Source organism: Ogataea parapolymorpha, chromosome VII (assembly GCF_000187245.1).
Source record: "Ogataea parapolymorpha DL-1 chromosome VII, whole genome shotgun sequence".
NCBI classification, from domain to species: Eukaryota; Fungi; Ascomycota; class Pichiomycetes; order Pichiales; family Pichiaceae; genus Ogataea; species Ogataea parapolymorpha.
In genome coordinates this window covers 1,375,718-1,398,811 of record NC_027860.1, presented here as the reverse complement: position 1 = coordinate 1,398,811, position 23,094 = coordinate 1,375,718, and the positions used below count along the sequence as shown (strand labels likewise).

The following is a 23,094-nucleotide window of genomic DNA, read 5'->3' as shown; positions in this document are numbered from 1 at the left end:
CATGTCCAGACGTAGTCCAAGAAAGAGAACGATTATCGACGATGAGAGCGATGAGGAGGTCGGCACGGGTCCTGTGATGCCGTCTTCACCAGCTGGCGCTGGCTCGTCAGCCGGATCGTCTCCTCGACACATGCCTTCTTCCCCTGGTCTCCCTTTCGACGATGAAGAGGAAGAAGAAGAACGCGAATATTTCAATGATGTGGATGATTTGGAAGAGCAGTTGGAAGAGCAAACCGGCGTGGATCTGATTGGCGACGCGATGGAGCGCGACTACGTCGCCAATCCCGAACAGGACACATACGAAGAGGCTGATCTCGATGACCAGGAGTATGAAGAGTTGTCTGCTGCAGAAAGGAGACGCGTCGACCAGATGCTCAATCAGCGTGATCAGCTGGTGCGAGGTGCTAACTTGGATCTTGATGACGCTATGGACAATGATGTGCCAAGAGATGAGTACGGTTTGCCTATCCAGAGACGGCGTAGAAGGCATAGGTACGATGAAGATCCCGAGGATTACCTGGATGACATGGATCCTTTGACAGAGGAGCTGAGTCTGGAGGCTCTGGCCGAAGTTAAGGCTCCTTCCATCCTTGAATGGGTGGTTATGCCAAACGTCACTAGATCGATTGCCAGAGAACTGAAATCGTTCTTGCTGGAATTCACTGACGAACAGGGTCGGTCTGTGTATGGAAGTCGAATTCGGACGCTTGGTCAGATCAACAGCGAGAGTCTTGAAGTTTCATACGTGCACTTGCTACACTCGAAGGCTATTCTGGCCCTGTTCCTCACTACCTGTCCAGAAGAGATTTTAAAGATTTTTGATGTGGTCGCCATGGAGGCCACCGAGCTGCACTATCCGGACTACAGCCAGATCCACTCTGAGATTCATGTCCGGATTGCTGATTACCCAACTATTAACAACCTGAGAGAGCTCAGAGAGGCTAATTTGAACTCCCTCGTTCGTGTCAGTGGTGTTGTCACAAGAAGAACAGGTGTGTTCCCGCAGCTGAAGTATGTCAAGTTTAACTGTCTCAAGTGTGATGCTGTGCTGGGACCGTTTTTCCAGGACTCAAACCAGGAAGTTCGTGTCACGTTCTGCACCAACTGCCAATCTCGTGGACCGTTCAGAATGAACACGGAAAAAACATTATACAGAAACTATCAAAGAATTACCCTGCAAGAGGCTCCCGGATCTGTTCCTGCTGGAAGGCTGCCTCGCCATAAGGAGGTTATTTTGCTGTGGGATCTTGTTGACGTTGCCAAGCCTGGAGAGGAGATTGAGGTGACCGGTATTTACAAAAACTCATACGATGGTACACTCAACGCGAAAAACGGCTTCCCAGTTTTCACTACTGTGATTGAGGCTAACGCTATCAGGCGGAGAGAGGGGGCGGCCAAAGGAGTGTCGGACGGTTCTTTGATTGAAGGCGGTCTCTCGCCCTTCCAATGGACCGAGGAGGAAGAGAAGAAAATTCGTCAACTGAGCAGAGAGCGCGGAATCATTGACAAAATCATCGCCTCCATTGCACCTTCCATCTACGGACACAAAGACATCAAAACTGCCGTTGCCTGCTCGTTGTTCGGTGGTGTTCCTAAAGATGTCAACGGCAAACACTCTATTCGTGGAGATATCAACGTTCTTCTTCTTGGTGACCCTGGTACTGCAAAATCGCAAATTCTCAAGTACGTCGAGAAAACAGCACATCGAGCGGTCTTCGCCACCGGCCAAGGTGCATCTGCTGTCGGTCTGACCGCTTCCGTGAGAAAGGACACAATCACTAGAGAGTGGACTTTAGAGGGAGGTGCGTTGGTTTTAGCAGATAAGGGTGTCTGTCTTATTGATGAGTTCGACAAGATGAACGACCAGGATCGTACGTCGATTCACGAGGCGATGGAACAGCAATCGATTTCCATTTCCAAGGCTGGTATTGTGACCACTCTGCAGGCCCGATGCTCCATCATTGCGGCAGCAAATCCTATTGGTGGTCGATACAACTCGACTTTGAACTTGCTGCAAAATGTGAATTTAACCGAGCCAATCTTGTCGAGATTCGATATTCTCTGTGTTGTTCGCGATCTTGTGCATCCAGAGGCCGATGAGAGACTTGCAGGATTTGTCATTGATTCGCACATGCGGTCCCATCCAGCCGAAGAGGACGGGGAACGCGAAAAAGAGCAGGAGATCTCTCCAATAAAGCAGGAGTTCCTGGTGAAATATATCCACTACGCAAGAACAAGGGTGCATCCAAAATTGAACCAGATGGACATGGACAAGGTTTCGCGTGTTTATGCCGATTTGAGAAGAGAGAGTAATACGACCGGCTCGTTCCCGATTACTGTGAGACATTTGGAAAGTATTTTGAGGATTGCAGAATCGTTTGCTAAAATGCGGCTGAGCGAGTACGTTTCGAGTTCAGACCTTGACCGGGCCATTAAGGTCACCATTGACAGTTTCGTGGGTGCGCAGAAGGTGAGCATTCGGAAACAGTTGCAACGCAGATTTATGAAATACACTCTGCCACAGAGGGCGTGAGAATATATAGTGGTAATGGAATTGTTATTTTTCAGCGGCCTGCGTAACTTCACGTAGTAATTGGTCAAAATCGTTTCTGTTTCCAGCTAGTCGTCGTAAATGCTCGACCCCGTCATGGGAGCGAGCGGAACCGCGATTCAAATGCTTTTCAAGCTCTATGCTGCTTTCGAATACTGCCGAACATGACGGGCACTCCAGCAAGGGCGGCCGCTGGTCTCCGGCAGCTGGTCGGAGACGCGCGGCATTGTCTCTGGTAGAGCTCATTTTTTCGCTCCGCGTAAAAGCTGAAAAAATTTGGTAAATCTAGTTTATCTACAACATTTTAATGGCCCAAAAAGTGTACACTCCATCGCACATTTTTCGGTTTATTCCGAACATAATAGGTTATGTTCGCGTGGTGACACTGATTGCGTCGCTTTTCACAATGCAAAACCATCCGAAATTCACCATGTGGGTGCTTTACTCGACCTCCTGTTTGCTGGATGCTTTTGATGGATACGCGGCCAGAAAACTGGACCAGAGCACCACCTTTGGTGCGGTTTTGGACATGGTGACCGACCGTTGCTCGACGTGTTCGCTGATCGTGTTTTTGACTAGGCTGTATCCCAATTGGTTCATCCTATGGCAAATGCTCATCTCTTTAGACCTGGCCTCACATTATCTTCACATGTACGCCAGTATCACCAGCGGATCCAAGAGCCACAAATCCATGAAAAAAGACACAAACGTTCTTCTCAAATTGTACTACGAAAACCGCATAGTCCTATTCCTGGTTTGTGCCCTGAACGAGCTCTTCTACATGGCCCTTTACCTCGACTACTATAACTTTAGAGCTTTACCTTTGATTGGTATTTCGTTCCCAAGATTCCTTATTTATGTGTCTGCACCTGTCTGGTTTTTCAAGCAGGTCACCAATGTGATCCAGCTCATGCAAGCCTGTACTACTCTCGCCCAACAAGACGCACAAACATACAACCTGAAAAATTCTTAGTACAAGTTAATCAATTATTTTCTTTCTATTCAACTCTAATAGAACGACACGTCGGAATTGTTGATGTCGAATCCCCCCGCAGAGGCAGTATCGTATAAGAATTTGCTCGAGGGTTTTTTGAAACGAGCCTGTGGCGACGCAGGCCCGTTGTCCCTCGAAAGTAGCTGTTTGCGAATCCTCTCCTGAGGCGTTTCGGAAACAAGTGTAACCGGCGATTTCTCTGTCTGTGAGATGTTCATATTCGCAAATGATCTTGAGATATCAAGCGCTAGTAGCGACGTGTCCGCGATGTCCTTGGTTGGGCTACTCGGCAAAATTTTGTGCTCCGACCGATCAACCTCGAGCTCTTCCTGAACGTTCATCCCGTTAACGAGCGGAAGACCAAGCAACTTGCGCTGGCGACTAGTCAAAGGCAGATCTAGACATTTGTCCTGAGGTTTCATCAGCCGCAGCGAGCTCACACCGATGTTGAACAGCAGGATTCCGTAAACTGTGCGATTCACATAACTCGAATATTGGCTGAGGACAGCAGGGAATAGCGATGTCCCATCACGAAGCCTAAACTTCACATTCAGCAGAACAATCACGGCCACAAGAAACCGGTACAGTAGCATCATTAGGGTGTTTATTATCACTGTGCGAATTTCGGCGTCGCGATTGACTATTCTACTCAAAGCAAGCTCAACGTAGGGACTTTGCAACTCGCTTTCATCCTTTGGTTCGACTTGAGCTGGTTTCTCTTGTGTTGGCAGGTTTGAGCTCTCTTTCAAAGGTGACTTGTGCCTTGGCTTGAATATCGATCGCTGATAAATGTTGCTGTTGATTGATTGTGGCGATTGCTTCTCAGACAGCTGAGGAGTGCCGGGAAACTGCTGTTGGAATTTCTTGCGCAAAAGAGGCGACATGGGCCCCTTGACAGGAGTATTTGGTCCCGCTAAAGGAGTTGAAGATATTAACGGTTTAGTGCTCTGAGGAACTTTAAATGGAGATGAAAGTAACGGTTTGATTGGGGTATTGGGTATGCCAGCGGACTTGCTTGGAGACAACGCTGGGATCGGTTTTCTGGGAGATGGTGTAAAATGCGCAGATCCAACAGGAGTGGACGAGTTTAACGTGCCTCGATTAGAAAAACTGATTCTCCGCCTTGTCTGCAAAAAGGTGTCTTCATCTGGTGTATAGTATGATCCATTGATAGATGAAGCCGTGGGCGTAAGAAACGACATCGAAAGTAAATAATAAATTATCCAGGTGAGAAAATGTATCAAAATTTACACCAGAGTGTATTATGTAATCAAATTCTAAGTTCAGGAATCTAGTTAGTGAAGAGGCCAGTATCCAGGGAACAGGTAGTGCATTTTCTCCAACAAGCGCTTGTCCTGGCCGTCCTTCTTGGTGCTGACAGAAAACTTCATGCTGTGTTGGTAGTTGAGACCAATTTCGCCAGATTTGATCTTAGGCTCCAACACCTCGACCAGTTTCTCTGCCACCCGGTGAGCATTGGCACTGTTGGCAGATAGGTTTCCCACAACCGTCTCTACAGTGACAGGCTCTTCATTGTCGTTCCAAGCATCGTAGTCGGTTGACATACAGATCATTTGATAAGCGATCTCGGCTTCTCTAGCAAGCTTCGACTCAGGAATACAGGACATGTTAATCACAGATCCTCCCCAGCTCTTGTAGAGTTTGGACTCGGCTCTCGTTGAGAATGCTGGACCTTCCATACAGATTAATGTCAGGTCATCTTTTTCAGTTTCCTTGGTGTGCAATTTCACATCTTCGCCCTCCAGAACTTCTTGACAGGATTCGGAAATAACCTTATTAAGTATTGGATCAAAAGGTTCTCCAAACATCGCATGAGCAACAAATCCGCGCTCAAAGAAGGTAGAAGGACGAATTCCTTTGGTTCTATCGATAACTTGGTTCGGGATAACAAAATCGCGAGGTTTAATGTGTTGCTGAAGAGATCCGACAGCACTGAAAGCCACAATTGTATTGACACCGAGTTTTTTCAAGGCGGCAATATTGGCTCTGTTGGGAACATCAGAAGGCAACAGGTCGTGGTGAGGGCCGTGTCTTGCCAAAAACGCAATTGGAAACCCATCTTTGGTCTTAGAGATGGTGATGGGAGAGGAAGGGAAGCCCCATGGAGTCGAGATGGTCAGTTTGGCAACTGGCGTCAAAGTCTCCAAATGGTAAAGGCCTGTGCCTCCTATAAAAGCCAGCCTGACAGGCTCATGGAATTCGGCAGGAAGAGTCATGAACAAAATCTAATAACGAATTGACGAATCTACAAAAAATATTACTTATCATGTGGGATTGAATTTTTCGAGCAGCGCCGATCGACCGGACGATCGAGTCTTTTTTCTACGCTTCAAATTTCCGCCATACAGCACAACAACTTTTGGCACCGCTCTTATTCCAATGTCTGCGTCCGCATCCTACCTCTCGCTGACGGCCGCGCTAGTTGTTGGTGGCTACATGCTGTTCAATGGCTCCGGTGAGGCTTTCAACGTTGGAGAGTACCTGGAGTCCATATCGCCATATATGTGGGCCACGATTGGAATAGGCTCATGCATTGGGTTCTCTGTCGTTGGAGCGGCCTGGGGCATCTTCATTACGGGTTCTTCTATTCTTGGAGCAGGTGTGAAGGCTCCTCGCATCACCACGAAGAACTTAATCTCGATTATTTTCTGTGAGGTTGTGGCCATTTACGGTTTGATCATGGCCATTGTGTTCTCATCCAAACTCACTGCCGTTGACACGGCTTCACTGTTCACCAAAGAGAATTTATACACAGGATACTCGTTGTTCTGGGCAGGACTGACGGTGGGACTGAGCAACCTCATTTGCGGAGTGGCAGTCGGTGTGACTGGATCTACAGCAGCTATCTCGGACGCTGCAGACTCAAGTTTGTTTGTGAAAATCCTGGTCATTGAGATTTTTGGTTCCGTGTTGGGGCTTTTTGGACTCATTGTCGGCCTGTTGATGGCAGGTAAGGCCACTGACTTTACATAGTGAAATTCAGGCACGTTAAGATCTATATGTCTATAAGTTTTCCACGGTAGCACCCTCGACAGCAGGTTCGAGGAGTTTCCACACACAGGTGACACCCTCTTTCTTGAATCTAACAATAATGTCGTCAGCGATCCGCTCGAAGTTGTTGGTAGCAAGGCATAAAATGGTAGGTCCCGCACCACTCAGACAGATACCCAAAAGACCGGCGTGGCTTTGCGGCGTGAAACCAGACAATATCTCCGTGAGTCCTGGGATCAACACCTTGCGGTATGGCTGGTGCAACTTGTCCTGCATCGAGTTATAGATCACTTGTGGATCAGGTTTTTCTGCTCCAACTGCGGTGGTGAGCACAGCCAGACGTTGCAGATTGAAAATCACGTCAGGTCTCGAGTACTCCGTGGGAAGCACCTGGCGGCTTTCAGAGGTAGGCACTTCAAATTGCGGGATGATGGCGATACATTTGATGGCTGGGTTCCAGTTGTACTTGACGTGGGTTCCAATATCGAGAGGAGCCTGGATGGCCGGTGCATGTGGCGCGAGCATCTCGTCTAGTGGCTGGTGCACAAGAGCGACCTCACAGTCGGTAAGTTTTCTGAGATAGGAGCCGGTGAAACCACCAATCATCGCGGCAGTGATGTTGTCTGGATGGCGCTCAATCATCAAACAGTAGTCGAGACATCTCTGTTTTGAGAATCCCAGCTTTCCGACCTGGTTGGCCAGCATCACACCAGCCACAACAGCCGCGCCGGACGATCCCAGGCCTCTGCCCAAGGGAATGGGGTTTTTGACGTGTATTTTCGTGGTTTTTGGGAACTGGTTAATGCCATTGCAACGGAGCACAAAAAGCGCGGTTTTGGTGATGAGGTTGCGATCGGAAGTCAAAGGAACGTTCTCACTACCTTCTCCCTCGTACGAGATTGAACAATTAAATTTATCGGTGCTCGCCAAGAGCGGATCGACCTCTAGCTCCAGTATGAGGAACAGGTTGAGCCCTATTCCCAGGACATCAAACCCAGGACCTATATTTGCCGACGACGCTGGAACACGGATAATGGTTTTAGCCATAGTTGATGAAAAAATTTTCAGGCTCCACCTATAGCAGGTGAGACACGGTCCGGCTGATCCAACGAGTTATCCCACTACAACTCTCATTTCTTGTATATTCCGTATATATTTGTATTGTTGTACTCTACGACTGGCTTTTATTTTGTTAGACGCGTCCCAAGGGTCCAGCATTATGCCCGCTCGGCTTATCGTCTGCAAACTGGCAGACAAATTTTTGTTGTATTTGTTTATTTGTTTCTGCAAAGTTATTCCAGATCCACGCTGAACCTCCAACTTCTGTCATTCCTTCTCTTATGTTCATTGTATTCTGCTAACTTCGAACATGGAACCACATAAATCGCCTACAGGAACAAAAGGATCCAGAAAGTCAACGCACGAGGAGCTCTTGGCCGCCTCGCATGCCGTTGAACAGGAGATCAACGCCGTGAAAGCCCTGAAACGACTCTCTATTGGCAACAACCTAAGCTACGATCCAGACCTACCTTATAGCGAGTCGGAGAAACTGGACTTTGATATAATAGACATACACAACGATAAGGAGAATCAAACACCGATCGACGATGAACTGGATCAGGATCACATATTGCCAGATGCCAACAAGTTCATGTGGGTGCCGGCCACGGCACATCCCCAGCTAGCTCCGGAGAAATTCCGAAAACACGTTCAGGCCACAGTCGACGAGATCACGTCCAAACTACAACGTTCCGCGTCGTCGCGTTCTTCTCTTTCTCACGAAACCCGTGACTCCCAGACCGACTTGGAAAAGCCTGCGGAGCTTAACAGAACCGATGCTGGCCTCCACAGGAAGCCGTCTATCAAGCAGCTCACAAAGGAGTTGGAGTCACTTTCCCAGATGGCTGGACTTGACGACACGGACGCAGTCACGCTTGCCCGGACCCTTTCCTCGTCGTCCTGGAAACTTAAAGAAAATTTTGACACTGTGTCCTCGCTTTCGCGCAAGTCATCTGCGTCCAGCGTTGACTCGGAGCTTGATTTGCCTGGAACACAACTGAAGAGATCAAAATGGACAACATATAGGAGGGGTTCTCGATCATCGCGAGCCACGCCTCAATCACCACATATTCTAGCCAACTCTTCACCCTCGGCATCTCCAGATCATACTAAATCAAAGACTCTCCCGCATACTCATAGTTCAAAGGCTGCCATCTTGGCTGCTCCAACTTCCGCAACCGTCTCGCCAGAAATCCTGCCGCCCGCTTCATCAAAGGCACCTACAAGCTCTCTTCCTCCACTTCCTGTGGAGAAGAACTCACCACTACCTCCTTTACCCAAAGAGCAGCCTGTCCAGACAGCTCCGCCCGTGAAATCGCCGCCTCAAACCCCAGAAAAACCTATTGAACAAAAAACTAGCAGAAAGTCAAGCTGGACTTGGCTCAGCGGCAATAAGGACAAGGAGAAAAAAGAAAAAGAGCGGTCTCCTCCAAACCACTCACGCAACAGACATGGCACGGCTTCTGACGTGGTGTCCATTCAAACTGTAGAGTCTCCTTTCCCGTCACCTCCTCGTGAACAAGAAAAAGAGAAGAAAAGCCTGAGTGGATTTTTCAAGCTCAAGAAGGATAAACCTAAATCGACAGAGAAGTCGGCTCCACCAGAAACCCTCTCTGATTCGGATAATGAAAGTATCACGGATAAGCGAATACTGAATTTGAGGAAGAAAAAAGAAGAGCCGCAGCCGGAGCACGTTGTTAAACAACCACGTCCAGCATTACAGCAACATGCTCCTCCTATACCAGAACCTCCCCTTGACGCGGTCTCTGAGAACATTAAGCAAACGTTGATGTCTCAGAGACGCAACACAAAGCCCAACCAGCCTCTCCAAATGACTGACTCTGCCTTTGGCTTTCCCTTGCCCCCTATATCTCCTTCTACATTGGTGATGTTGAGCCATCGCTTTCCAATACATGTGGAGCGCGCTGTTTATCGATTGAGCCATCTGAAGCTATCAGACCCAAAGAGGCCTCTTTGCCAACAAGTATTGTTGAGTAACTTCATGTATGCTTACCTCAACTTGGTCAACCACACTCTATTCTTGCAACAGCAGGAGGAAACATATGCCCAACCTGTGGAGGAAGACAATTTCGTAGAACCAGTTGAGGAGTATGCTTTTGACGACGTTTACGGGGGGTATACTGAGGAGGTAGTTTATGAACATTGAATGGCATATTTATTAGGCATGATAACAAAAATTATCCGTTTCAGTTAGACGTAGTCAATGTGCTAAAGTATGTGGCAAAAAACCAGATTCCTGCTAGCGACAGTGCGTAGTAGAGTGTTTGCCACCATACAGGCCCCTCCACTGTAAACAGTGGGAAAGTCATGAAGTTGCACCAGCAATGTGCGGCCACACAGGTCCAGACCGAATGCGAGTTGACGAAGATGAGATTTGTAAGGATTCCAAAGAATGTTGTGTATAGCGTACGGAACAGAAACGATGCGAAAATGGCAGCCATCGGCACTTTCTCATGTCTCCAACAATCGTAAGCATGAGTGATGTGAGCTAGCCCAAACAGAAGTGGTGACAGATATATTATTTTGGAGGCTGCAGGAGAATGGAGAAACGGACCATATAGGCCCAAAATAGATGCGGTGTAGGTAATCTCTTCAGTTATGGGTGCAATAACGATGTTCCGCATGAAGTGAAGAAGTTCTAAAGATTTCAAATCGCGATAGATGACTTCCGGGCCCCAAGACAGATACTCTATCAGGGATCCATTGAAGAGACCTATGAAAAGTACCAGCACTCGAGCAACATTGTAAGGTGTAGTCTTGTCAATTAAGAGTCCCATGTATGCAAATGCTTCTTTACAGTCGTAGGCAGTGTGTGTCACTTTAGTCATTAAAACTGGTACAAGTAACACACAGAAAAGTGTTGACAGGCAGACTCTTAGCAGTCTCGATTTAATAACTTTTTTCGACTCCCGATGCCCTCGCTGTGGATTGATATACAACACAAGGACGTACGATAAAGCAATCGCTACCGAACACCAAAAGGTGCTAGTCAACGAATCCATCTAGTTGTTTGAGATCGAAAATAATTTCCAGGTGTCAGGAGTATTTGATATCTATCGTTCTCCAACTATAGATTTTCGAAGATACCACACAGAAACGATAACCATGAATCCGACTGCGCCACAACCTATCAGGAAAGGATTGACTAGGCCTTCTGTATCTATGGGCTCGGGTTCGAGGCCTGAAGTGGCGCTCCGAGGCTCGGCTGCTGAGTTGACCAGCTGAACCAGGAGCTCGGTCAAAGAGGATGCCCAGCTGGACGATATGTGGAGTGGAGGCGGCAAAAATAGCGATCTTGTGTAGTTCTCTGGCTGTATATCACACCTCTGTTGTTGTTTGTCCAGATCTGCTTTCAGGGCAACAAAAACCATAGGGATTGAATCGAGTTTCGGATACAGTCTGCGCAGCTCTATAAGGTGCTGGAATGATTCAGGATCGGAGGAATCATACGCTAAACATATGACATCACAGGAGTCTAGCTTAGAGGAGTTTTCAAGTATCGCGGGTTCCAACTCCCCTAGCTCTTCCAAAATCAAATAGCATTGTTTTCCGCCAATCAGCTCAACATTATTGACGGCAATGCTTCGTTGAATTGTAGGCGAATAAACTTCGCTGTATTGCCGACCCAAAAAAGACTCCATAAGTGAGGTTTTGCCGCATCCTGGCGCGCCTAAGATGAAACAATTGAAAACAGTTCTGTCAGAAACACTTCCTCTGTACACTTTCCCATTGCGTTTTCTCACTTTTCGAGGCTTTGTAATCCTCAGAGCTGTCGTGGTGCCACTTACCTTGCCAATGGTAGACTTATCCTCATACCCAAAGTAGCCCAGGTAGGCGAGTGTTGTTTTATAGTCCAAAAAAGTCGTCATCGACCACTGAGCCAACCATCCCTGTAAAGTCACATAACCTTGTTCGTTGCACACCACTGTGCGCGGGAAATTGAACTCTTGCCAGGATCGTGGAACCCCTGGTGTAGGATAAAAGAGCTGATTGAGTTCTTCGTCGTTCAAGCCTCCATCGTTGTCTTTATCGAATAGAAGAAACAAGTCCACCAAAAACCTGTACCCGTTAGGAGAAAGTTCGACGCTTGAGCCATGCGGGACATCTATCTTTGGATAGAGAATTTTGTCGTCTATGGAAAGAGAATCTGTGTAGTGAAAAGCTCTTAAAATTCCCCATATAGTTTCGTGACGACCTGATTCAGCGTACAGTTTGTTAAGAGCCAAAAAGCCTTCCTCGGTTATTCCCCTTTCTGTTGCCGTTCCAGGTAATGCTGAATTAAGTGTCATTTTGATTGTGTTTAGCTCGTTAATATCCAGAGACTTGTGGAAGCATTTAAGCTGCAACTGCAGGAACTCAGCATCGTTCAAATAGCCATCCTGGTCAGTGTCGCACAAGTAAAACACCCTTTTCAACGCATTTAATGCGAGCGGTTTTAAATTGCTTTCCTTGTAATCATACAATGGTGCAATTGGATGTGTAACTGCTCTTTGGCAGAGATAAAACGCCTGGTTAACATTGTAGTTTTCTTTGGCACTACATCGGATGCATGCTTCTATCTCTTTGAACTCTTTAAGTAATGGAATAAGCTCTTCGTTCAAAATTGACTCGCTTTCATCGGGTAGTTCATCCAGATCGGATTTGTTGTTGCACAGCACAATAGGTAAGTTGACCCCCATTGATCTGAACATTGGGATCCAGTACAGAGAAATTCGCTCATATGTGTAGCGATCAGAGTATACCAACCATATCACGTCTGCTTGGCGGATCTGGTCCTGGACATTGTTCAGATCTGAAGATAAAGTATCGATCAGGACGCTAGATTTAGGGGAATAGGGCGAGCCCGAGAAATCTTTAGGAATGCTGATCGGTGGAATCAGGTGCTGAATGCTGGGCACAAACTTCTCCTTCACAAGAGTGGTAATCAGACTGCTTTTGCCTACTCCTTCATCACCACAAATGACTACTCGTATGGAGTCCATGTTATATTTGAATATATATTTTAGTGACCCGATTTTTCATGGCATAAATTTGGAAGGCAAAAAGTATTTAACTAACAAATGGTAAGTATACAGATGAGTTTCGACAACTAACGTGTAGACATCCATTGGTACAGGCTACGACTTGTCGAATTCGATTTTCTCCCCAGATGGGAGAAATTTCCAGGTGGAATATGCCTCGAAAGCGGTTGAAAATGCAGGAACCTCGATTGGGATCCGGTGCAAAGACGGGATTGTGCTGGCCACTGAGAAGATCATTGCGTCGAAGCTGTTGGCCCCGGGCAAAAACAAGCGCATTCAAACCATAGACAGACATGTGGGTGTTGTGTATTCCGGACTCATACCAGATGGAAGACATTTTGTAAACCGTGGTCGTGATGAGGCCCAGTCTTTCAAATCGCTTTACAAAGAGCCAATTGGCCTTCCAGGATTAATAGACCGGCTCGGATACTACGTGCAAGCATACACGTGCTACAACTCGGTGAGACCATTTGGCATCAATGCAATTGTCGGTGGCGTAGACGACGATGGTGCACACCTGTACATGGTCGAACCAAGCGGCACCTACTGGGGTTATTACGGTGCAGCTACAGGAAAGGGCAGACAAACGGCCAAAAGCGAGCTGGAAAAATTGGATTTGCCCAACATCACAGCTAAAGAGGCCGTTAAGGAGGCCGCAAGAATCATATATTTGGCCCACGAGGACAACAAGGACAAAGATTTTGAATTGGAAATTACGTGGGCCAGTAAAAGTGAAACTAATGGCCTACACCAGCTTGTGCCGAAGGAGTTATTCGACGAGGCTGTCAAATACGCCGAGGAAGAGGGCGAAGAAGGCGAGAGCAGCGACGATGAAATGCAAGATTAAATTCTAGATTAGTTCTATTGTCGTAATTTTTTATTTTCACGTTCCAGTTCTTGAAGCCGTTTTTCAGACTGCTTACGCTCAAACGCAAGCGTCTCTTCGGCATGCTTCCACCTTTTAGTCAATTCTTCAATTCGTAATTTTAGTGACTCGTCTGCTACCGGAGCATGATCTGTAGACACCTTTTTACTCATTTCAACATGGTCGGCCACGATTGTTCGCACGGCAGCCAGGTCGTACTCAAAAATGGTTTCGTATAGCTTTTTCGTATCTGTTTCGTTGAGCTGGAGTTCATCTCTATTGGCCAACTGTAATATCTTTGCGGCAGCTTCCCGAATTGATTGTTTATCCAATATCTCGCTGAGAATTTGTATTAGATGAGTCTGGAAATTAACATCACTGGTAAGGTAGTCCTGCCATTTTTGTTCAGCATAAAGGGCGTTATCCTCATGCGAACGTATTAGCGACTTGAGCTCGTCAATTTGGTAATTGAGCTTGATTTTCTCCGAATTTAGCTGTCTTTGCTTGACCAGCGCAGAATTTAGGTCTGTTTCCAATTTCGCAACATACTCCTTAAGTTCTTCAGGACTAGTTTTATCAGGGTCGATCTCGCGATCGTCAATCGCTTGTAGTTGTCGCTGTGCCTCTGAAAGTTGCATTTGAATGTTCTCCTTCTCCTCTAGCAAAGCATCGAATCTGGTCTTAGTGTCTTCATATATAGCTTGGAGACTCTCGTAATCTTTCAGTCGGGCTTCCATGTCAAGAAATCTCTCATCTGGTTGTGACTTTTGAATCTTGAGCTCTTCAAATTTGCTTTCCATATCTTTCAGGTTCCGATTTTCCTCCTCCAGTAGAGTCAGCTTTTGAAGTTCGTCTTTGAGCCGGTTATTCTCTTTTTCCAGCTCACTACTACGCTTCTCAACTTGCATCTTTTCATTAACCAATTGATGCGTCTTAGTTTCCAACTCATCTAATCGTTCAAGCAGTGTCTCTTCATTTTCCGTTCCTTTGACTATTGAATCCTGTCCACTCACCTCCACAAATTCCAGTCCCTTACTTGAGTTAATTTTTTGCGATAGTCGCTCTGTTTCCAACCCCACAGCTCTCAACTTTCCACTTAACCCTCCTTTGCGCGCTCGTTCGACTATGGTAGTGTCCCCGCCTGCCTCCTCAATTACGTCTAGGATTTGGTCAGCCATTAATTTCCAGTCCCGATGATCCCGTTGTAAAACCTCCAGTTGACTCTGTAGCTCCTCGAAAGCCTTCACAAGATCGTCAAACTGCTTCCTTAAAAGCTCATTTTCTCTACGGTCGTCATTATGTTCGAACTGACGCTTCAAAAATTCCATTGCTGAGCTCTCTTCGCCGTATCGTTCCAGCAGCAACTCCTTCTGTAATCTCAGTTGGATTTTGCAATCTGTCAATTGTTTCTGTAAACTGTCTATTTCATTGAATTCTGAAGCAGACTTGCCTATATTATTTGTATGCTTGCCCGGAAGCACGTCATTAGGGCCTCGCCATGTGCTTTTGATAGTAAAGTTTGGCACAGGTAATATATTTAGTGTCTTGTCAATATCCAGCTGCTCCTGCTGTTCTTCTTCAGAGCTGGCATTGGGAGACCCTGCCAGTTTGGCCCGTAAGATTTCAACGCTCTGCAAACGCGCAGCACGCCGTTCTCTTCGAGCACTCGCGTCTCTAGACCACGACCTAAACGGGCTTCCTCCTGCAGTACGCGGAGAGTTTGTCAAGTTGAAGCTTGAAAACTCGGCAGTTGTCGGTACACTGTGTCCTGGTGTGTCAGAAAACACGTCTTTGTCGGACTCGTCTCCCGACCCCACGCGTTCTGTTTTATAGCTCATGTCGCGAACGCTGAAAAAAAAATATTGAAAATAATTTCCACATTGTTAGGGTCCACTGCCCCACAAAGCATCCTGTTTGAAGAAAACAAGAATGAATCTTGTGTACCGGTTCGCCGACTGAGGATGAAACTTCTTGGTTTCTCGTAAATGAGTACAGAAATCCCAGCGCAGACAAATTTGAGCCTCTTGGTCATTGCGATGGGAACCTAACTCCGCCAAACAATGGTGCTGACAAACACTGCTATTATTAATCAGAATTCCGCGTTACGATTTTGGGAAACTTTTCAATAGATCTATCTAGATTTTTTTCAGAAAGAAGGTTTTGATCGCTGACTCATAGTACGGCTTTCGATTTAAATACCGGAGTTTGTACCCATATGGCTACTTACAATGAATCCCGACCCTGAAAATGAATATTACGAAGATGTATTGCCATCATTTGAGATGCACAATTACCTGTTTAATCGAACGCTTTTTGATACCGAAAGAATCCCTCAATCGGGTTTGCCCCAATACGGGGAATCGTATCCTGAATCCACCACATCTTCGCAGTCTGTAGCTGCTGGGAACCAGATCTCGCCAATTGACAATCCTGATCTACTGGTACTCAATAATCTGAATACCCTTCAGACAATCGATTTGCCCCTCAAAGTGTCTATCGTCTTTACGAAAAAATTCCCTATTTTTGGAGAACCTTATGAAAAAGAATCTCCTCTTCGATGCTACCAGCCCGGAGAGATGATTGTGGGATTTGTGACTATCGAGAACACGTGTAATGAAATCATCCCGTTTGAAATGCTTCTTGTCTCACTCGAGGGAACGATGACTGCGCCCCAGTCTCCTAATAGCACCTGCTCCAAATATCACCGACAAACATTTTTGAGAACCTACGACCTGAGTGCTTGCTTCCACCACGGCTGTATAAACCCAACTCCATATAAGATGGGAGAATGCTTATCAAGAGACCCTGTCGATGACACCTTGTACGGATTCGGTGACTTGAAAGAAATTTTCCCGGGAGCCAAGCACAAAAAATGTTTTGCGTTCCGACTGCCCTCATATCTGCTAGAGACTTCTTGCTCTAGTAGTACGCTCGATCACTTGCCAGTGCCCCCGAGCTTTGGAGTGAGTCCGTTTGCTTTAGGTGGCAAGGCAATGGATATCAGAGTCAATGAAGCTCTTGGCTACGGTAGAGCAGATGATCAAGGGATTCCCATTGTGACCAATGACTTCTGCGACAAGGGCCTGTCAATTACCTACAGTGTCAATTTGAGGTTACTGGGAAGACCGCAGGAGCTTTATAAGAGATTTTACAAGCGTCATACAACTCATGACTACCAGTTTATCATTGTGAGAGACTTCAGCATTCCCTTCCGATTTACTAATACTAATATTCCAGCATGCTACGATGGCAGAGATGCCGAGAAACAGATAGACAAGATTGAACACCAAGTGGCAGAGACGCTAGTTGATCTTGAGGAACGTCGAGGCTTGATTGAAGCCGGTATTACGGACACTAAAGAACAAGACCAGCTATTGGCAGCAGAAGGTACTGACAAAAAGAAGTCTTTTGGTTCTCCCACGGATCCATGCTTGAAGACTGCGTCAAAAATCAGGCTGGGTAAAGGGTTTTTGAAGACTGACACACAATTCGAGGTCGAGATTCAGAGCACAGATGGGATGGCCTTGAGCTCATTTGAACCTGCTCCTTTGAAAAGAGTTGCTTTGGCTAGCACCAAAGATAGTTCTAGTCAACTTCCGCGGTACAAGCCGTCCACATTTTCAAGCAGCTCATCAGTTTTTGAAGACGTTAGTGTGTCTACTGTTCCTACGGAGCTCAATGCAGAGCTTACCCACATCAATTTCGTTTTGAGAACAACCGACAACGTACTACCTCAAGAGATTACGGTGAAACCTGGCTTGAAAGCTTTAAACATATACTCCGGCCACCATCTTCCTCTGGTGTTCAACGAAAATACCCCTTGCAACTTTTACGAGCCAAGTGTATTTTTTAAAATCAACAGGAAGTTTGAACACTACGTATGGGAGCTACAACGCCTTGCTAAGAGGACAAACTATTCTATATCTAAGCAGCTTTATGAGAGTTTGCTTAGTCTGAACAAAATGAGATGTAAGGGGAGAACTCTTGATGTTTTTGAGGAGCAACGCATACGACTGAAGTGGGAAAAAACAAAAGAAGGATTTGTTGCCAACGTTAATGTTCCGCTGATTTACGAGAGCAAGAAAACTCGTAATGTGCATTTGATTCCAAGCTTCCAGACCTGTTTTCTGGCAAGACAGTATGTTCTGGAGCTTAAGATAGGGAAAAACCAGCCCTTGGGGGTCCCGATCCGGGTTGCCTAGTCGACTTTATTTGATATAATATTCAATGAAATGTGATTGAAGTGCATTCAGTTACAGCAAATTTTAATGTGCCTAAAGACAGCATCTTACTTTCTTTTATCGTTGGCTACCTGGACAGCTTATCAGCAACGAATATTTTATCAGGCCCGATTACTAATTCTGTAAAAAAAAGCTCTATGTATATCAGACCAAAAGATGATCTCAGATTGACTCATATTTTGTAAAGACACAGACTTGTGTTTTGCGTAATTTATCCTGCCCTTCAAGTATGGACAGCTGCTCGAATGACGAAGTTATGGAGGATGTTCTGCCTTCATTTCAAATGCACAATCAACTTTTCAACAGAACCGTTCTGGACTCCAAAGATGAAATAGAACTCCCTGGGTACGAGGAAACAAGCTGTCCTTATTTTGCAAGAAGAGAACTAACGTCCGAAGAGCAAGTTTCGCCGCTACAGAATCCCGAATTATTGGTTTTAAACAATCTCAATAGTCTGCGTAAAATAAACGCACAAGTGCGGATTACAATCACACTCACAGATCAATCGCCCTTGTTCGGTGAACCTTATAAAAGTAGGTCACCATTACATTGCTATTATCCGGGAGATGTGGTCAATGGACTGGTGACTATTGAGAATACCGGTAATAAAATTATACCGTTTGAAATGTTCTTTGTCTCTTTGGATGGAACTGTTACCATACCCCAAAACGATGTTTCTGGGACAGAATATACCTACCGAAAACACCATTTGTTGAAAAGTTTTGATTTAGCAGCCTGCTTTCACGAGTGCGACCTTTGGCAGCTTGAAAAGAGTCCCTGTACTGGAAAAGATCCCGTTGATGGTGCCATCTTTGGGCTTCCAAACAGCAGAAAGTTACAGCCACACACAAAGTACAAAAAAACATTTGCTTTTAGACTACCATCGTTTCTTCTGGACAGTGCTTGCAACCGCCAGTATGAGAGCCATTTGCAGGCACCTTCGAGTCTAGGAGTGAACCCATTTGCCAACAACGGAAGAGCTGCAAATGCCAAAATTAGGGCGGGCCTAGGATACGGTCACCTGGACGAATCAGGCGCTCCTATAGTAACCACCAACTTCAACGAGCCTGGGCAGTCAGTATCCTATTCTCTCAGCGTCAATATTTTGGCACGGAGCGAGGAGATAGCCAAACACGTCAATTACCAGAAAAGCTATGAACTTCCGTTTGTGATTTTGGAGGAAAGCAGCGCTTTTTTGAGGTTCACAAATACAAACCAACCCATTACTGAAGGGGATGTAGACCTTCAGTTGCAGGTGGATAAGATTGAACACCAGGCAGCTGAACTAGAGGTGACCCTTGAGGAGAAGTGCAAGCTTCATAAAATCGGAGTCACCGATCAGAACGTGCTCGAAGATCTGGTTGCTTCGGATCACATAGCCAAGAAAAAGAGTAGCGATGAAGGGGAAGAGCTAGACTTTTTTGACATTCATAAAATCAAGCTAAACAGAGGGTTTTTGAAAGGGGAGGTGGAACTAGAGGTAAAGGTCCAGAACATTGGACAAATCGTGCTACACTCATTTGAGCCCGCAAGTCTTGGACCAGAAGGGACGGCTTTGCAGGAGAGTTTTTTAAAAGAAATCTTGCTGAACTCGAGTGGCATCCATATGTTTAAGAAGGTTGCTTCTGGTACTGTCTTGCCAAGCATAAAATCAGGGGAAATACACATTTCTTTAAAGTCTCTGGATGGAATGCTACCAAAAAACATAATGGTGAAACCAAGTCTTCGAGTTGTCAATTTGCACTCAAGCGCGCACATACCATTGCACTTTGGTCTAAAGGGCACGGAGAGGTTTTACAATTATCAGACTGTTATTGGAATCAATAGGCGGTTCGAGAGATGGGATGCACAGCTAAAATCGCTCTGTAAGGAAACAGGGCAGCCCATCCCTAGACAGTTGCACGAAGATATTTTGGGGCTAAAGTATCTACGGTATCGCGAGCACAGCATTGACATATTTGAGCCTCAACGAGTCCAGCTCGATTGGAGATCCACTGGGCCTGCGTATGAATCCGAGTTCACTGCAACGATTGTTCTCGATGTGAAAAAAGCTCATGGCTACCACATTATTCCTGAGTTCCAAACATGTTTCCTTTCCAGACGATACATGCTTGACATAAAACTTGGAGGAAGTAAAGTGTTATCGTTACCATTGAGGGTCTTTTGAGAAGCTCTTTTGGCTTGATCTTGGTGGGCGAATGATCGAAGTTATAGTATCCATGTACGCATCCGAACCAATCCACAGGGGTTACCAACGATTCATTAGCAAAACAAATACATTGATTTTCAGCTAGACTGTCTATAAATAACCTCACGCTCATCGGCTTCTTCTAAAAGAACCCGAAATTTGGAACAGTACCATTGGGAGCTAAAAAAATTATGTAAAGCTGCAGATCAGCGATTGCAAAATAGCTTTATAACAACGTCATGAGATTGGACGCCATGAAACATTGAGAGCAACAATGTGTTCTGGTTTACAGCCTGTTGAGCCTCTGTGCCCACGAAATGGTCTATTTTGTGGCCACGTTTCAATGCCTATTACGTTCAATTGATCGAGCCAAGATTTGCATCCTACGTCGAGCTTTGCTACAACTGGCGTACATGAGAAGTAGTCAAACACCTCGAATATTCCGCTCCAATGCCCAATTGCGTTACATAGATTCAAGTAATAATACATATATACTATTCTAATCCTCTGATTCCGGCTTTTTCTTCACGTCCGAAATCATAAAGTCATCTCCGTACCATATATCGACCTCATTCTCGAATAATATTTCGTGATATGAAGACGATGTATTCATCAAATCGACCAAAAGCTGGTCGACTGGCTGGATCTGGCCGTTGGAGCTGCTCATCGAAATGTCTAGAATAGCGTCGTCGATGGTCTTGAACACCTCTGCACAGCGTTTGGCAAAGTACCAGTTTTCGCTGAAGCCGTTGAGGATCTCGACACATAAATGGATGTCAGTCTTGGACTCCACCAAGTCGATTGACCAGTGGCACAAACAGTACAAAATTGTGGTGCAAGTTGTCAAAAAGCGATAAAGCGTGATCCAGTTCAGTGGTAGCAAATTTGAAGTGTAAAGATTGTATGTGAAAGACAAATTTTGAAGACAGGCCCTGCCCAGAATCTCCAAGTTGTTGAGTGAAGGTTTAGGAAATAGGTACGAGGGGCGGTACAACAACATCAGCATGTGGTAGTATCTTGCCGAGAACCATGCCGTGGACTCCAAAAAAGATATGTTTCCTTTCTGAGACGACTTAGACGATAAAAGTCGTGAGTTGCTGTACCATTTTTCGATATCCTGTCGAATCTTGCTAAGAACCTCGTCCTTGTTCTCTGCAGTGGGATAAATTTCTGACGATTTCACACAGTGGACGCTTGTCAAAATCATTCCCTCAATTCTTCTCATCTCAATTATATTCCGAGTAACGTTGAGAGTTTCGACCCCCTCGCCATCAATCGGCTCGGGCAAAGGGACGTTGATGTCATCGTCTCTGATGGCCACAGGGCGTCCAAAACTTGTGGAGATTAGTCTGTCCATGTTGAAGACGGCCCAGAACAGCCTGTGTCTCATCTCAATCTGTGCGGGGGTCATTCTCTTGGCCTCCACGTCTCTAATTTTGCGATTAAGTCCTAACGAAACCGCTATTCTGGTCAAAATTCCCACAATGGACCACGAGTACAGGCCCTTTGGGTCGAAAAAAGAATAAATCCCCAAAAGAACGAGCGACCGCACGCTAGAGATGTCTTGAAAGGAGACAGCAGAGGTGAGCAGACTCATCGACTTTGAGGAAAAATACTTGGAGTAGCCTTTGCTCTTGTCGATGACTCCTGCTCGCTCCAAGGTGGTGCAACCAATGGCCATTATCATGTTGAGCTCAAAAAAGAACGATGCCTCAAGGTTGCCGCGGGACTGGAAGAAACTGTCAAAGTCCACCGTTGCGACCTTGCCCAGAAACTCCTTTTCGTTCAATATCGGATACGACCTGTTGTTGTGGTCCAGATACGCCTTCACAAATTGCAACGCGAGATCTTTGTTTATGGCCAACGGCTCTAGTGGTGGTGTAGGGGTTTTGTTGCCCATTATGGTGTGGACCAAGTTCGAGTGGATCAGGTCAATCCCAGGCTCGTGGTCGAGTTTACGCGTCGACGCATCAAAGAGCTCACTATGCACGCGTCCGGGCGTCGTACGATTCACCAAGTTGTGCAATGGGGCAGGCTTCTGGGACAAAGGAGGCAACACGGGGGTCTGGAATTGCTGCTGTGGTGTCGGTAGGTATTTCTGGCCCGGAGCAGGTAGGAATTGTTGTGTTGACATGAAAGGATGCTGCGGCTGAGGCGCAAATGAAGACAACTCTTTGGAGCTTCCAAAAGGACCGTTCATTCGCTGGAATACCGGTTGGGACTGTGGCTGGGGCTCGACAGGCCGAGCAAAAATGGGCGGCAAAGAGTCGCGTTGCACGGGCGGAGCAGTATGCTGGGTGTCGATGACTCTTTCAAAGTTCTGTTCCGGCACGCGTCGTCTGTTTTTTCTCTCGACGTAGGTGCACTGCTCATTGTTTTTAATACAATTTGCACATCGTGGAAAGTCTTTTGTACATCGTTTTTTCAGTCGACGGCATCTTATGCAGGCATATGGATTGTAGGGCGGATATTGCGTATTGCTGTGCGACTCGTCAGAACTTGTGCTCATCTTATACACTGTATGCAAGTAGGGAATCTCCGACAAGTTAACTCCAACAAAAAAAACTTAAGCTAAGTCCGCTCCACCGCTAGCCGCACGGTAAAAATTATTTTGACAGGCGGAGATCCACTGTGTCGGGTGTTGTACATTAAAACTCTATTTTCGTACATACTTTGTAAACTTATATTTCTCCAAATGACTTACGGCCACAGTACCAGAAATATCCGTAGGCATCGTCTTCGACGGCCTTGAAAGTGATGGTGCAGCCTTTTTTAAAGTACAGCACGTCGCCTCTTTGCGGATACACCTTGGTTCCTTCCTCGTCAGAAATTTCCACTGTACCCTTCACATCGAGAACAACCTTCATCTCGTCGTAGCCATAGGTGTACACGAGAGGCTCGCCGCTGACCTGCTTGTAGAAACCCGAAGTGATTTGGAAGTCTTTATCTGCGTTAGAGGACATTGTGTCCTCGAGATACGAAGTTGGGCCAACAGGAGCTGGTAGCTTATCATAGCCTTCAGCTTTGGAAAGGTATTTCATAGGCATGGTGAATGTCTACTGGCCGATATGGTGCGGTCGTCCAGTATATATACTCCCGTTTTTATCTTGAGCATTATTACCAAATACGGAAAACTATTCCG

The 23,094-nt window shown here is 46.1% G+C and overlaps 15 protein-coding genes across 15 annotated transcripts; 7 read left to right on the top strand and 8 right to left on the bottom strand.

Annotated features, from left to right (window-relative positions):
• Position 1: 1 nt before the first annotated feature.
• Positions 2-2,533, top strand: HPODL_03181 (DNA replication licensing factor MCM2; the record flags this gene model as incomplete). The annotated part of the gene is made up of 1 exon (XM_014077517.1): positions 2-2,533. One exon carries the CDS (start codon positions 2-4, stop codon positions 2,531-2,533), a length of 2,532 nt encoding a protein of 843 aa, XP_013932992.1.
• A 325-nt stretch (positions 2,534-2,858) lies between these two features.
• HPODL_03180 (CDP-diacylglycerol--inositol 3-phosphatidyltransferase) lies at positions 2,859-3,524 on the top strand (the record flags this gene model as incomplete). The annotated part of the gene is made up of 1 exon (XM_014077516.1): positions 2,859-3,524. The coding sequence occupies one exon, from the start codon at positions 2,859-2,861 to the stop codon at positions 3,522-3,524; it is 666 nt and encodes a 221-aa protein (XP_013932991.1).
• Positions 3,525-3,559: 35 nt separating this feature from the next.
• HPODL_03179 (uncharacterized protein) lies at positions 3,560-4,747 on the bottom strand (the record flags this gene model as incomplete). Its single annotated transcript, XM_014077515.1, has 1 exon — positions 3,560-4,747. One exon carries the CDS (start codon positions 4,745-4,747, stop codon positions 3,560-3,562), a length of 1,188 nt encoding a protein of 395 aa, XP_013932990.1.
• A 93-nt stretch (positions 4,748-4,840) lies between these two features.
• Positions 4,841-5,782, bottom strand: HPODL_03178 (S-methyl-5'-thioadenosine phosphorylase; the record flags this gene model as incomplete). The annotated part of the gene is made up of 1 exon (XM_014077514.1): positions 4,841-5,782. The coding sequence occupies one exon, from the start codon at positions 5,780-5,782 to the stop codon at positions 4,841-4,843; it is 942 nt and encodes a 313-aa protein (XP_013932989.1).
• Positions 5,783-5,945: 163 nt separating this feature from the next.
• On the top strand, positions 5,946-6,539 carry HPODL_03177 (V-type proton ATPase subunit c''; the record flags this gene model as incomplete). Its single annotated transcript, XM_014077513.1, has 1 exon — positions 5,946-6,539. The coding sequence occupies one exon, from the start codon at positions 5,946-5,948 to the stop codon at positions 6,537-6,539; it is 594 nt and encodes a 197-aa protein (XP_013932988.1).
• Positions 6,540-6,569: 30 nt separating this feature from the next.
• HPODL_03176 (Homoserine kinase) lies at positions 6,570-7,604 on the bottom strand (the record flags this gene model as incomplete). The annotated part of the gene is made up of 1 exon (XM_014077512.1): positions 6,570-7,604. The coding sequence occupies one exon, from the start codon at positions 7,602-7,604 to the stop codon at positions 6,570-6,572; it is 1,035 nt and encodes a 344-aa protein (XP_013932987.1).
• Positions 7,605-7,926: 322 nt separating this feature from the next.
• On the top strand, positions 7,927-9,783 carry HPODL_03175 (Protein ZDS1; the record flags this gene model as incomplete). The annotated part of the gene is made up of 1 exon (XM_014077511.1): positions 7,927-9,783. One exon carries the CDS (start codon positions 7,927-7,929, stop codon positions 9,781-9,783), a length of 1,857 nt encoding a protein of 618 aa, XP_013932986.1.
• Positions 9,784-9,823: 40 nt separating this feature from the next.
• HPODL_05367 (putative membrane protein) lies at positions 9,824-10,465 on the bottom strand (the record flags this gene model as incomplete). The annotated part of the gene is made up of 1 exon (XM_014077510.1): positions 9,824-10,465. One exon carries the CDS (start codon positions 10,463-10,465, stop codon positions 9,824-9,826), a length of 642 nt encoding a protein of 213 aa, XP_013932985.1.
• Positions 10,466-10,690: 225 nt separating this feature from the next.
• HPODL_03174 (Mitochondrial Rho GTPase 1) lies at positions 10,691-12,619 on the bottom strand (the record flags this gene model as incomplete). The annotated part of the gene is made up of 1 exon (XM_014077509.1): positions 10,691-12,619. The coding sequence occupies one exon, from the start codon at positions 12,617-12,619 to the stop codon at positions 10,691-10,693; it is 1,929 nt and encodes a 642-aa protein (XP_013932984.1).
• Positions 12,620-12,697: 78 nt separating this feature from the next.
• On the top strand, positions 12,698-13,505 carry HPODL_03173 (proteasome subunit alpha type-7; the record flags this gene model as incomplete). The annotated part of the gene is made up of 2 exons (XM_014077508.1): positions 12,698-12,700; positions 12,738-13,505. The coding sequence occupies 2 exons, from the start codon at positions 12,698-12,700 to the stop codon at positions 13,503-13,505; spliced, it is 771 nt and encodes a 256-aa protein (XP_013932983.1).
• Positions 13,506-13,519: 14 nt separating this feature from the next.
• HPODL_03172 (uncharacterized protein) lies at positions 13,520-15,361 on the bottom strand (the record flags this gene model as incomplete). Its single annotated transcript, XM_014077507.1, has 1 exon — positions 13,520-15,361. The coding sequence occupies one exon, from the start codon at positions 15,359-15,361 to the stop codon at positions 13,520-13,522; it is 1,842 nt and encodes a 613-aa protein (XP_013932982.1).
• Positions 15,362-15,751: 390 nt separating this feature from the next.
• HPODL_03171 (Ubiquitin ligase-binding protein BUL1) lies at positions 15,752-17,725 on the top strand (the record flags this gene model as incomplete). Its single annotated transcript, XM_014077506.1, has 1 exon — positions 15,752-17,725. The coding sequence occupies one exon, from the start codon at positions 15,752-15,754 to the stop codon at positions 17,723-17,725; it is 1,974 nt and encodes a 657-aa protein (XP_013932981.1).
• Positions 17,726-17,993: 268 nt separating this feature from the next.
• On the top strand, positions 17,994-19,931 carry HPODL_03170 (Ubiquitin ligase-binding protein BUL1; the record flags this gene model as incomplete). The annotated part of the gene is made up of 1 exon (XM_014077505.1): positions 17,994-19,931. The coding sequence occupies one exon, from the start codon at positions 17,994-17,996 to the stop codon at positions 19,929-19,931; it is 1,938 nt and encodes a 645-aa protein (XP_013932980.1).
• A 520-nt stretch (positions 19,932-20,451) lies between these two features.
• On the bottom strand, positions 20,452-22,152 carry HPODL_03169 (uncharacterized protein; the record flags this gene model as incomplete). Its single annotated transcript, XM_014077504.1, has 1 exon — positions 20,452-22,152. The coding sequence occupies one exon, from the start codon at positions 22,150-22,152 to the stop codon at positions 20,452-20,454; it is 1,701 nt and encodes a 566-aa protein (XP_013932979.1).
• A 481-nt stretch (positions 22,153-22,633) lies between these two features.
• HPODL_03168 (uncharacterized protein) lies at positions 22,634-22,999 on the bottom strand (the record flags this gene model as incomplete). Its single annotated transcript, XM_014077503.1, has 1 exon — positions 22,634-22,999. One exon carries the CDS (start codon positions 22,997-22,999, stop codon positions 22,634-22,636), a length of 366 nt encoding a protein of 121 aa, XP_013932978.1.
• Positions 23,000-23,094: the final 95 nt, after the last annotated feature.